The sequence below is a fragment of the Garra rufa genome, chromosome 3 (genome assembly GCF_049309525.1).
Source record: "Garra rufa chromosome 3, GarRuf1.0, whole genome shotgun sequence".
Taxonomy (NCBI): domain Eukaryota; kingdom Metazoa; phylum Chordata; class Actinopteri; order Cypriniformes; family Cyprinidae; genus Garra; species Garra rufa.
The window spans coordinates 39704490-39717768 of record NC_133363.1 but is presented as its reverse complement, the minus strand read 5'-3'; the positions used below and the strand labels follow the sequence as shown (position 1 = coordinate 39717768).

The following is a 13279-nucleotide window of genomic DNA, read 5'->3' as shown; positions in this document are numbered from 1 at the left end:
ACCTGCGTCTTTGTTCTCTTCACTTTAGCCCTGATGCCTTTGAGGCTTTTAGTAGACCACAGCTACTGAAAAAGCTTACAAACGGCAGAGACAAGAAACGCTAGATGCCATCCTGGCAGGATGTAAATATGCCGATGCTTGTCATGATGCCGCAGCCACTGAAGAAGTTTCAGCACGATTTCTCAGCACGATGGTACGCCATTTGGTTTAAGCCTACGCTTAGATCCATCACCACCTGTAAGCTCTTCCAGTAGCTGTGGTCACCGTATCAGTATTTTTATTTTCAAAGTTGTGTATTCTGAATTGTGTTGCAATAAAAATAGCAACTGGTAGCACGAGTAGCTCACCGAGCGCAACTATTTCAGCGCACCCCATAGTCTAAAATATGTATTAAACAATGTCGACTTTTTTTAAATACATATACATATTTCAATGGAGACATCATCTATGTTATATTAAGCCATACATGCCATAATACCCAGGGTTCCCTTCCACTTTTTTTAGATTAAAATTCATCTTAATAATCTTTTTGAAGTGTATTTTCTTTGTAAAAGAGCTTAAGTTATATTTAACTTTAAATATTGCTTCAAAGAAACCAAACCATGCTAAATATGTACATATTTTTGTGACTATTAACTAGGGATGCACGATATTTATCGGACAGATAAATTATCGACCCATATGGGTAAAAATTACGTCATTTTTATTGCTCCGATAAATAAATGAAATCCGATCCGATAAAGTACTCTTGCTGGTAAATCAATCAATCAGTCTGGTTTATCTGAGATTCATCTGCTTTCCGAGTGCAAGTGACTGCAGCTGTAAACTGCAGTGACTCTCAGACTGTGTTGCGTGTAATACGTCATCATCTGTGTCGTCATCATCGTCTTTGCCGGTCTGGAAGTTTTTCACGGTGGAAGAGGAGTACGATGCTATTGCTATTTGCAACACGTTTAGCAAGGATTCTGAGAGGAGGTAAAAAGCCGTCAAGTTTTAACACAACAAATCTATCTCACTTCAGAGGTCGTCATCGCGGTGAATCTGTTTTAGGGGCCGTTCACATGTCGCGCCTAAAAACGCGTGGAAAACGCTAGACGCGCCGCTTTCTCTTTCTTTCCAAACCGCTCTGTAGCCTGCTCTGCTGTGGTGTCTGCCGTTGCTAAGCAACCATGACCTGCGCTCTCCATAAAGACGCGGAAGTTTCAGCAAAGGATAAATGGATTTTCAGCATTAAATCGCTTGCAGTAGCTCTGTTATTAAATTTATTTAAAAATGGTTATTCCTGTACAGCTATGATACGCTGTTTCTCCACCTTGGCAGTGCTTTCAATGTTATTAAGGGAACGGGTGAAGCTGATTGGTTGGTTCATGTCATATGACCTGCGTTGGGCTTGCGGCATTCTGAAAAGTTGATGTTTTTATCTCGATTCTGATGTTTTATTCCCCACCTTGTACAATTTGGTTGCTGCACACATTCATAATATGATCAATAAGAAGCTTTAACGGACATTTGGACATCTGACGTTACTCCATGATGCACTTTTCATTTTTTCCAGGTTGACAAATGTCAAAGCATTTTATTTATTTAGAATTGTGGTGCCTTACAAAAAATAAAAACATTTTTGAAGAGTCAGGACTGATGTTTGCTATGATTGTTAGACCCAGATATATACAGTAATATACAATTCATTAGTTTATCTCAGATTTTGTATTCTCCTGGGTGCACAAAATTATCATATAAAAATATGAACGTATCGGTATCGGCCACAAGAAGGACTTAATTATCGGCTATCGGTAAAAAAATTTCATATCGTGCATCTCTACTATTAACAAGGACCTTAAAATTCATTGTCACCATTTGGTTCTCACTCATCAATTATGTCACATTTGCGACTTTTTGTGTCTTCTTTGTATATGTCTCTCTCTTCTATCTGTTCTGTCACTTCTTAGCCTTGTGTATTGTTACTGTGGGCTGCTAACCTCTGACCCCTCAGAGACTTTAGTATCTGGGTGCCAAAGGCCCATACGCTGGCATGTGGCCTCCGTGTCACCCTAACCTGAAAAAGAGACAGAGCCGAGGGGCTTGGGGAGCCAAGCGGTGTCACCATGTCACATAGCAGCCAAAGTAGATTGTGGAGGTTTTGTGTGTCTACAGAAAGAAAAAGAAGAGGGGGAGTTTTACTCCTTTCTCAGGAATGTCTAAACACAACCCTGTGTTTGCAGTCAGCGCTGAAGTGTGTGTGTGTGTGTGTGTGTGTGTGTGTGTGTGTGTGTGTGAGAGAGAGAGAGGTGGAAGGGGGTTGTGTTTGATCTGTTTTAATCCCCTCTGAAGTTTAACCACTCATTTCCCAGCACGGTGAGCACTCGTATCCTCAGGAGCACTTGCTATAGAAACCTGCCCGCCAGGATGTTGATGAAAAAAGGTCTAGAAACAAGAGTGCCGCCCAGTTGATGTAACAGCATCTTGGAGTGTGAGAAGGGGCCATCAGATTTTCTCATAAATGGAAAGACAGCTAGTAAAGCGGTTGGCATGTGTCTTTGTGGCAGGGTGCTGTCACACATAGTTGAAACTATAGGCCCTCCTGCTGCTGAGCTGCATGTTAAAGCCTTCTTACCCAGACCTCCCAGCTCCCGGCTAAAAACCTCTTTATTTCACATGAAAGAAATGCTGGGAGGTTTCTCACTCATTCTATCATTTCCTTACCCCTATTTACATCTTTTTTTTATAGTTGTGTAGTTGTTTTCCATCAAAAGTCTCCTCTTTTCTCTTCTCAAACATGCATAAAAACTTCTTATTGTGACGTATTGCCTATATTCTCTTTTTTTCTTCTTTTTTTTAAAGCTGCAGTTATAACCAGTGTTATTATGTAAAAATAAACTATTAAAAATTATGATTAAAACTACTATTAAAAAAAATTAAGAAAATTAAATAAACTACAGTTTTACCCAGTGTTGTTATTGTTATTAAAAATGTTTTCAGTAATTGAAATAAAGCTAGAATAAAAGATAAAATTAGATGGAAAAAAATACATTCAAATCAGTTTTAAAGTATTAAAATTACTGAAACTAAAACTGAAATAAGTAATAAGAAAACCAATAAATATAATAGATGAAAAAAACTATTAAGATAATTAAACAAACTAATAAAAATAATTTAAAAAACACTTAACAAAATTGCTGTAACTTAGCATTGTATACTGCAAATATTGTTGGCTTTTTGACAGATTGCTTTTGTTTCTTTTTAGTAAGCCGCTTTGGATAAATTGTAAACCAAAATTAAAATGAAAACTAAAAAAAAGTTAATATTAATGGTACCACTTTAGAAAAAGGTGTTTAACATTATTTAATGTATTAACTAACATGAACAAACAATAAACAATACATTTATTACAGTATTTATTCATCTTTGTTAACATTAGTTAATAAAAATACAGTTGTTCATTGTTAGTTCATGTTAGTTCACAGTGCATTAACATATGCTAATGAACAAATTTTTTTTTATTTTAATAATGCATTAGTAAATGTTGAAATTAATATTAACTAAGATTAATAAATGCTGTAGAAGTAATGTTCATTCTTAGTTTATGTTAACTAATAAAGCCTTACTGTAAAGTGCTACAGTTTTAATAAATACTGTATGGTTTACCATACACAAAATGTGGTTTTAATGTATCTCTTTAATGTATTTTTTTTCAGTGCAGGCATTACATCAGCTGACTCCTTTCTTTTTCTCTCTCTTTCAGGCATACGAATGGGCGCTAGAGGGCATGCGTCATTTGGCATGTGTTAGTATGGAAGAGTGTGGCATGTCTGAGAAGTGTCAGAGTGTGATCACGTGTTTGGAGACCTATCGCAGTCAGCACCCCCCGATCCCAGACGCACACTTCCAGGAGATGAAAGACCTCGCTGGGGAGCTAAAGAGTGAGCAGGGACTCAAGCAGTGGAAGTTCGCCTGGTCCAAGTGTCAGGAGACCAAGCAGATGTTTGAAAAGAAGCTGGAGATGGCCCTGCGCACCCGTCGCGAGAGCGACTCCAAATCAGCGAGGGGTGACTCCTCTCGCCGGAACTCGGACTGTAGCGTTAAAACTCAGGAGCGTAGCAGTAGCATCTCCTTCTCGTGCCGGAAAGCATTCGGTGGAGGCTGGGGCCGGGACAGACTTTCCTCACAGTCCAGCACATCCTCGACTCCTAGCAGTCCTTCAGACATCCGCATGAACACCCGTGACTCTGTCCGAACCCCAACAGGAAGTCCATACAGCATTGAGCACAGAATCCCCCACAGCACCTCTGTCAGATCCAACAGGCTAACACGTAGCATCTCCACAGATGAGTCTCCGCAGCGGCCAAATCTGGAGGGACAGGCGTGTGCTGCAAGCCCAAGCCTCAGCTCTATTGAACCAAACCGCAGAGTTTTGCGGAAGACCCAGAGCTTTGATACGGCCGGTAGTGAGCCTGTGGCACGGTATGGGACTTGTCAGAGAACTTTAAGTGAGCCCGCACGGAGAGGAAACACAGGGGTGTTCATTAAGGGTCTGGAGGTGAGCAGCACTGAAGTGATCGATCGGCCGTATAGCCCTCGACTGCCGCCCATGCATGGATGGTCTTCTGTTGATATACACCGCAGTGGGAGTCCTGCACCAGAAACACGCAGCAAGGGCAGGTGGGTACATTTACGCAAGTGCTAACCCACACTCACTTGCTGTAACATAAACACAATTAGCAAGGGAGCTCTGCAGGCCATTGACTAAGGGATGCTTTAGCTTAAAACCACTTGCTATATAAGAGAATATGAGCAACAATGCCGCCAAAAATCCAGACAAATATATTTAGCCTGGCTCACAGTGTTTCTGCAAGACAAGAACACATTCAAAGGGTTTTCAAACTAAGTTCCAGGAACCCCTTAGGGGGTGCTAAGGGATCCATGGAAAAGCTAAATTAATAATGAAAAAAAAAGCACTGATTGATTGACTGATACTGAAGCAAAATCATGATTTTGCTTTATGAGAAGTATTTCTAAACCTGTTCTCCAACAGAGAACATTATTTTTGGAACATTATTTTACCAAAATATAAGGAATCAGACAAATTGCATGTTATTTTTTATTTAGTACTGACCTGAATAAGAACCCTTTCCAACAATGACTGTATGATTTTGAGATCCAACTTTTCACACTGAGAACAACTGAGGGACTCATATGCAACTATTACAGAAGGTTCAAATGCTGCTCACTGATGCTTCAGATGGAAAAACGATGAATTAAAAGCTGGGGGTGAAAACTTTTGAACAGAATAAAGATGTACATTTTTCTTATTTTGCTTAAATACCCTAATCTTCAGATTTGACCTAATCTTCAAATTCTAAAAGTTTTCACTTTTAACTTTTAGAATTGGAAGATTAGGGTAAATCCAGTTTATTTTGCCTTCTGGGAAACATGTAAGTATTTTCTGTGCTTCTGAAGGGCGGTAGTAAATAAAAAAAAAATTATGATGATATTTAAGTAAATTAAGAAAAATGTTCAAAAGTCTTCACCCCCAGCTCTTAATGCATCGTTTTTCCTTCTGAAGCATCAGTTGTTAGTTAGTGTGAAAAGATAGATCTCAAAATCACGCAGTCATTGTTGAAAATGGTTCAAATACACAAAAATGCTGAAAAAACAGAATTTGTCAGACTCATGAACAACTATCACTAAACAAAAAAACACACAGCTGTGGATCATTCAGGTAACGAAGTATTATTAATCAAACTTTTGAACGGGTCATTTTTATCAATTCAACTATTATTTTCTCTTGTGAATAAATGTTTCTATGTGAAATATCTTATTCAGGTCAGTACTAAATCAAAAAATAGCATGCATTTTATATAATCCCTCTTATTTTGGTAAAATAAATAACATCTTGCAGATTCTGCAAGGTGTATGTAAACTTTTGACCTCAACTGTATGTCAATTATATTTGGATTATAAATTGACTTAATCATTATGAAAATATACAAGATGACTTGAAGAACACAAAAGAACCATATATTGTCACGTTGTGTGTTCACTGTCTTTATCTTTAATCAGTTCCATTTTTAATTAGTCACATCGATAGCTAGATGTGCAATTAGATGCAATTTTCCCTCGAATCTTGTAGCCCTACACACAAGACATCCAGGGAAAAAAAATCCCAGTTAAAAAAAACATATACAGACTGAATCATGTTCATAGTGTGAGCATAAAAGAACTCAATATGTCTCATATTACACGGTCACAGCCCCATAATCCTCTGAATCTCCATGGATGTCTTTTCCAGCTGTGGGTTCCTCTGGTCACCCATTAACCCCCTTGGGAAAGAGCCTGAGATACAGATCACTTTTCCAGGTGGGCGCTGGTCCTCTGGGCTTTGAAGTGGTGGGGAGCGTGTTTGTGTTCTGCTCCTCCACACACAAGAGATGGATGGAGTTTGCAGATTATATAGACGTCTTAAGAAGGTTATTACATCTGCGTGTCTTCCTTTCAAAACACATTTCTCAGATTTACTCGCTAAGATTACAGTACAGAGGTGATGTTGACGCAGTTTTTCAGACAGAAATAACTCAAAACATGCCGTTCGGCTCTGTGTGGTCCAGTTACTGCAAATATTTAACGCTGATGAAAAAATTCTGATAAGAATCCAGTTTGAGGTTAATGTAAGTACTAAAACATCACATTGTATTTCTTAGTACTGGACACACAATATGTTCAGCTGTGTGGTGAGAAGGTAAAAGTGCTGTGAAACAGTCAGGCAACAGGTGCTCTATGTCTGTCATTCATTTTGAGCAGGGAACTGTCACAGTGAGCCATTCACTCTCACAACTGATTGGTTTGAGTGTTTCAGGGAGAAAACATATGACATCCTGGAGAGTTGTGTGAAAACACCTGTCCTTTATGGTTACACAGTCTGACATGGCACACATGCTGATGTCACACTGACATACACCACTGTTAAAAAGTTTGGGTCAGTAAAAATAGTTTTTAATGTTTTTGAAAGATGTCTCCTAAGGCAAATATACAGTAAAACCAGCAATATTTTGCAATATTATTACAGTTTTTTTCTGTTAATATATTGTAAAATGTAATTTTTTTCCTTTAATAGTGAAGCTGAATATTCAGCACCCATTACTGCAGTCTTCAGTGTCACATGATTCTTCAAAAATAATTTTAATATGCTGATTTACAGCTCAAGAAGCACTTCTTATTATCAGTGTTGAAAACAATTGTGCTGCTTAATGTTTTTATCACAAAGTTCAGTCTTTGAAGTTTGAAGTATGTTAATTGTCCACTCTCTCTCTCTCTCTGTGTTTCAGTAAACTACGCCACATCGTAGATGAGATGGTAACAACGGAGCGGGAATATGTGCGTTCTCTGCGGTACATCATTGACAACTATTTCCCTGAGATGGAGCGCGCTGACCTGCCACAGGACCTGCGGGGAAAGCGCAGCGTCATTTTCGGAAACCTGGAGAAACTGGTGGACTTCCACAGCCAGTATTTCCTGAAAGAGCTTGAGAGCTGCTGCAATCACCCACTACGTGTCAGCCACTGCTTCCTGCGACATGTAAGAGACGCTCTTCAGTCACAGTCTTTAACTAGGACACGTTAAACTGCATGACTTCAGATATGTTTTTTTTTTTCACAGTCTGTTAATTCTGTTATGTTTTTTAGACCCTTCTAATATTTTCAGTTCTAATAGCGATCATTCTGAATTAAATGTCACAAACTGAAATCACATTTTCATTGGAGATGAAACAAAGGAGTTTAATTTGTCAGTGTTCATCTGTTCCCAGTCCATGATTGTCTCATTTTTGACTCAGGACAAGTCTAAAACCATCCCAAAATATTCTTTCTATGTGTACTTTCTCTCTTTCTTTCACCCTCTATGAGTATGGGAATCAAACCGAACCACAAGAAGCAATTCTGAGGTCTTTAAATGAATGCAAGACCACCAGCCTACATCTCTTTTATTTTCTCTGTAGTTGTGGTCAGCTCATAGTGCTGGCGCTCCTAAAGAGCTCTAATTTATGAAGGCTTCACAGGCAGTGATTCACAGAGAAAAGAGAGAAAAGGGCACAGAGGTAGGACGTCTGGCCTACAGCAATGTCCTACTATGCCAAAATCACTTAGGACATGTTTCTGGCACAGCAAAACCTGCCCTGAAATTACGGCACACTTTATATGAACCTGAAAGTCATTATAAAACAATTTTCCCATACACAAAAAAGTCTTTCCAAACAAAACTCAACCTGGAAATGATTCGGGAAAATGCTCCCTCCCTCCATTTCCACATCAACAAGAGAGTTATTCTTCGGAATATGAATACGGAAATGTGGATGATAACTCTTAAAATGTTTTTCTTTTGTGTTTTGTCCATAAAAAACATAGCACGACCAGTTCAGCCTGTATGCTTTATACAGCAAGAACAAGCCAAAGTCAGACACTCTTCTGGCCAGCCATGGAAACAGCTTCTTCAGGGTGAGTAACTAGATAAATGCTACGCTTTAAACCATTTATGATAAGCTTTTAGTTAGTGTTTTTCAATAAATCCTTACAGAGTACATTCACATCACCTCATGAGCTGAAACTGTAAAATCTCTTCCATTTAAGCATAAGCAGCTGGAGTTGGGCGATAAGATGGACCTGGCGTCATACCTGCTGAAGCCAATCCAGCGCATGAGTAAGTACGCTCTGCTGCTGAAAGACCTGATCAAAGAAGTGAGCGAAGTCCAGGAGCAGGAGCTAACGTACCTACGGGCTGCTGCTGAGATGGTCAAATTTCAGCTTCGACATGGGAATGATCTGCTCGCCATGGATGCTATCAGAGATTGTGATGTAAGTGGATAAACATGCCATTTCACATTTGTGACAGGAAAGCAAATTATCTTTTACATTACCATTTCATAATTTATTTCACACGCTCTTCCAGGTGAACTTGAAAGAGCAGGGGCAGTTGGTTCGGCAGGATGAGTTCACAATTTGGTATGGCAGGAAGAAGTGCCAGAGACACGTGTTCCTCTTTGAGGATCTAGTGCTGTTCAGCAAACCCAAACGCATTGAGGGTGGCCTAGATGTTTACATATACAAGCACTCTTTTAAGGTAAGCACTTAAAGGACATCTGAAATTAATTCAGAGAGACAGGAATCATCTCCAGAAAAAAAAAAAAAAAACGTATTTCTTTTACTAATACACTCACATTATTTTATTATACAGTTAAAAAATGTTTACATACACCTTGCAGATGAATCTGCAAAATTGTTCATTATCTTACTAAAATAAGAGGGATCATACAAAATGCATGTTATTTTTTATTTCGTACTGACCTGAATAAGACATTTTACATGTAGTCCACGAGAGAAAATAATAGTTGAATTTATAAAAATGGATCTCAAAATCATACAGTCATTGTTGGAAAGATTTCAAATACTCAAAAATGCTGAAAAACCAAAGAATTTGTGGGACCTGACGGATTTTTCTTAAGAACAGCAACCAGTTTAACTGTTCAAGACAAACAAGAGACTCATAAACAACTATCACAAAAAAAAAAAAAAAACTGGATCATTTAGGTAACAACACAGTATTAAGAATCAAGTGTATGTAAGCTATTGAATGGGGTCATTTTATCAATTCAACTCTTATTTTCTCTTGTGGATATAAGTAAACGTCTTTTATGTGAAATATCTTATTCAGGTCAGTACTAAATAAAAAATACCATGAGCCCTCAAAGTTGATTGACATGATATATGAATATCCTCTTTGTTTTTGTAGACGGCTGATGTGGGTATGACCGAGACGTCGGGTGAGAACGCTCTGAGGTTTGAGGTCTGGTTCAGGAGGAGAACTTCAAAGAACCAGACCTACATTCTCCAAGCCAGCACCGCCGAAATTAAACACGCCTGGACCTGCGACATTGCACGGATACTATGGCAGCAGGCCACGCGGAATAAAGGTGGGAAAGAAAAACTGAAGCGGTTGAGCTTTAGTAAGTCTGAATTTTGTTTTGTTCAGCATGCTGAACGTGAGAGTATAATTGCAGATAATATTTCCTGTCACATACCATCTTAGCATATCTAAAGATTTTTTTTTTTGCATTTCCTCTGTAAAGGCCTCAGGCAGATAGGAAGCTATTTAAAACACTTTTGAGTCACACCAGTATTGTGTTTCTACAGTTTGATATGAGTGTGAGAAAATGATCTAAATCCAAAGCTTTGTTCAACATGTATTTGCATATAATTTACTAAACCCCTAACTTACACTTTATATGAGCTTTATGCTTTCTGCAACTTATTGGAGTGTCAACTGTAGTTACTAACGTCAGATTATTTATGATATGATCATATGTGCAGTATTAACATGATAAAATTATTTCATTTTATTAAATATCACATGTATCATCAATACCAGTACACTGCAACACCCCTACCTCTGATTAATCATGTTTCTATGTATGTATGCAGAAATTCGAATGCAGGAGATGGTCTCTATGGGGGTGGGCAATAAACCCTTCCTGGACATTAAACCCAGTGATGCTGCTATCAATGACAGAGCCATTGACTACATTATGAAAGGCAGAGGTGAGCCTGTTTAACATGACATAATCATCAGAATAACTTGTTTAAGCGCAATAAGACATGAAAGAGAACTTAGTTTAGCACTCACATGCCGTGTGACAGTCGCTTTCTGTGTGGAAGTTTATACTAATATAGTTCAAATCACATGATTTCAGTGTAATAGACATGATAATCAAAACCAAAAAACCAAATCAAAACCAAAAAACCAAAACCGTGCTCAAAATCGCATTCGATTCACATTCGATTTTGAGGGCTTGTCAGAGATTTACGTCTCTGTGTATTAATTGCCGCTCCAGCGAAACCTGAGCTGAACGCACGTGATGGAGATTTACTACTAATCAAAGTACCGGCTTCATTGACTAAACGCACCTCACAATATCGTTCGATTTATCGTCCAGCCCTAGGTTTCCTTTAATAATAAGCAGCAAATGATTCTCTGGGTTGATTTTACTAACATAATACTCATTCTTCTGTTACAGGGGCCAGGACGAGAGCCTCTATTGCTGTTTCGCTTTTTGACCACTCAAACCCTTTCAAACGAGCTACAGTAAACACTCCCGTCAGCGGCCCCCCGGTGTCTGGTGGCCCCTCGTCTTCCACACTGCTTGGGCCCTTGAATCTGCATATGTACAGCAGCCAAAGCCTGTTAGCAGGGGAGAGACCTCTCATCAGCCCCTGCATCGAGGAAGATGAGCTGGAGCACGAGACCAGCAGTCAGCCATCTATGAGTATGCATCATAACATGTTTGAAAGTGTTGAAAATTTTCTCAAAAACCACATACAATGTTAATCAACAAAATGTTGATCTTGTGTAGCTACAGAGAGTTCGGGGTCTTCGTCTCACTGTCTGTCAGGTAGTGGCTCAAGTGGGTCAGACAGCGGATGTGTGTCCAGTCACCTCCCAGAGGCTTTGTCTGAGGAGCCCAGCTCACCTTGTGACTCCTCCTGTTACTCCTCCATCACCTCTCCCACCCAGGAGAAGCCCTGCTTTAACAGCCAGTATATCTCAGCGGTTAGTATTATGTGTCTATGCCAATATTTTGATCACACATCTTCAGGCTTCTGCCCACAACAAATAACTGATCCATGGCTACGCCCACATTAATCTAGATTGATCTTTTTTATTCTACCATTTGGCCTTTTGTTCACGCATTTTGTCCAGCAAAAGAGCTGTCCAAGTGGATACATTTAAAAATGCAGTTAAAGATAGAAATGGGCCATTGTACAGACAGTACAAAAAGCATAAAGTATTCCAATCTTAGATGTTTACTAAGATCCTTCTATTATCAATTGAAACCCACAATAATATTAAAGTATTAGTGAGCTTAATATATATAAAATCATAATTTATTGGGTACTTTCAATTGGGAGGTGGCTGTCCCAAACCCTAAATTTTAATTTATGAACATGATATTGAAACAATTTTAGTATTTTTTTTGGTTTAAAAGTCTTTTTTTTTTTCATTCTTTTAAAAAGTAAAGTTATGAAACTTTATGTAAAAAAAAATGTGTCCTGCATTTTTCATGTCACTACCGAAAACAGTGTATGCTTTAGTCCATTGGCTAAGACTGATTTTAACAACACCTCTGTCCCCCTCTCTCATAACTACATGGTGAGTAGATAGGCCCCATCATTTTTTGACAAATGTGTTCTAAAGTCTGAAAAATCTGTGTGTAACTTTAAGGAACATCACTACCGAACACCTTTTTGCAATTAAGCACTTTTTTGGGAAATCCATAATATTTAGTTTTTATATGTGTACAACTGTTCAGAACTGTGCTAGCTAATCATGTGCTGATTAGCATCTTTGAGTTAGGTTCAAAAGTACTTAAAATTGTCACTACCCAAACAGTCACGCCAAAAAATAAAGAAAAAAGTTTTAGCTATTAGTTAAAACTCTGTAATGTTGTGTACTGTCACTACAAAAAATGAGCAGTCACTACCGAAACATGGGATGTTTTGTCAAAAATAAACTAAGATGTTATGGTAGTTTTTGGTTCAATGTATATTCAAACTAATGAATCCTTGCGTTGGAAATAAGTATGATTAACTTTTTGACTTTTATGAAGAAAAATTGGATTAAAAATACAACAAATCTCAAAAATCATACTTGAAATATTGTTAAAAATGTATTATTACATTGATTTACCTCTGAACAAAAAGAATAAAAGTGCAAGAAATGTATATTTATAATGTAGATGTAAGCAAAATCTTTCTAAGTCCATATAACAATTCTAATTGAATTATGATTACTGTTTCGGTAGTGACAAATTTGAAGAGAGGACAAAAAAAAAAAACTTTCTAAAAAAAAATACAATATGAGAATTAACTGCACAATTACTAGAAATGTGTACCTTGGATATTATACAATTTGTTTTAGAAAAAGAAATTTTTTTCAAGATGTTTCCAGCTGTGACTTTGGACCAATTCTGGAAAATGGCCCATATAACTTTGTACAATTTTCATATTGCATTCCTGCAAATGTTTTACTCACAAATGTTGCCCTGCTGTAAAAGGTTGTGTTTTAGACCATACATGGAATGGCAATTTTAAATGCAAACTTGATTGCACCATTGAGTATTTGCTAATAAAATGGTAGTGCCAGAAGAAAAGCGTGACAACTTTATTGTCAGATCTTTCTGTACCATCAGAGAATGTTTTAAAACAAAAACACTGTTTTCAAATATACCCTGATAAAT

The 13279-nt window shown here is 37.9% G+C and overlaps 1 protein-coding gene across 1 annotated transcript in view; it reads left to right on the top strand.

Annotated features, from left to right (window-relative positions):
- Nucleotides 1-13279, top strand: part of plekhg4 (pleckstrin homology domain containing, family G (with RhoGef domain) member 4) — a 91907-nt gene that overhangs the window by 77321 nt on the left and 1307 nt on the right. The window contains exons 14-22 of the mRNA XM_073836082.1: nt 3743-4659; nt 7323-7572; nt 8397-8486; nt 8619-8843; nt 8938-9108; nt 9778-9991; nt 10467-10583; nt 11060-11308; nt 11396-11592. Coding sequence (XP_073692183.1) covers nt 3743-4659; nt 7323-7572; nt 8397-8486; nt 8619-8843; nt 8938-9108; nt 9778-9991; nt 10467-10583; nt 11060-11308; nt 11396-11592 — 2430 coding nt within the window. The remainder of the gene's footprint in view (nt 1-3742; nt 4660-7322; nt 7573-8396; nt 8487-8618; nt 8844-8937; nt 9109-9777; nt 9992-10466; nt 10584-11059; nt 11309-11395; nt 11593-13279) is intronic.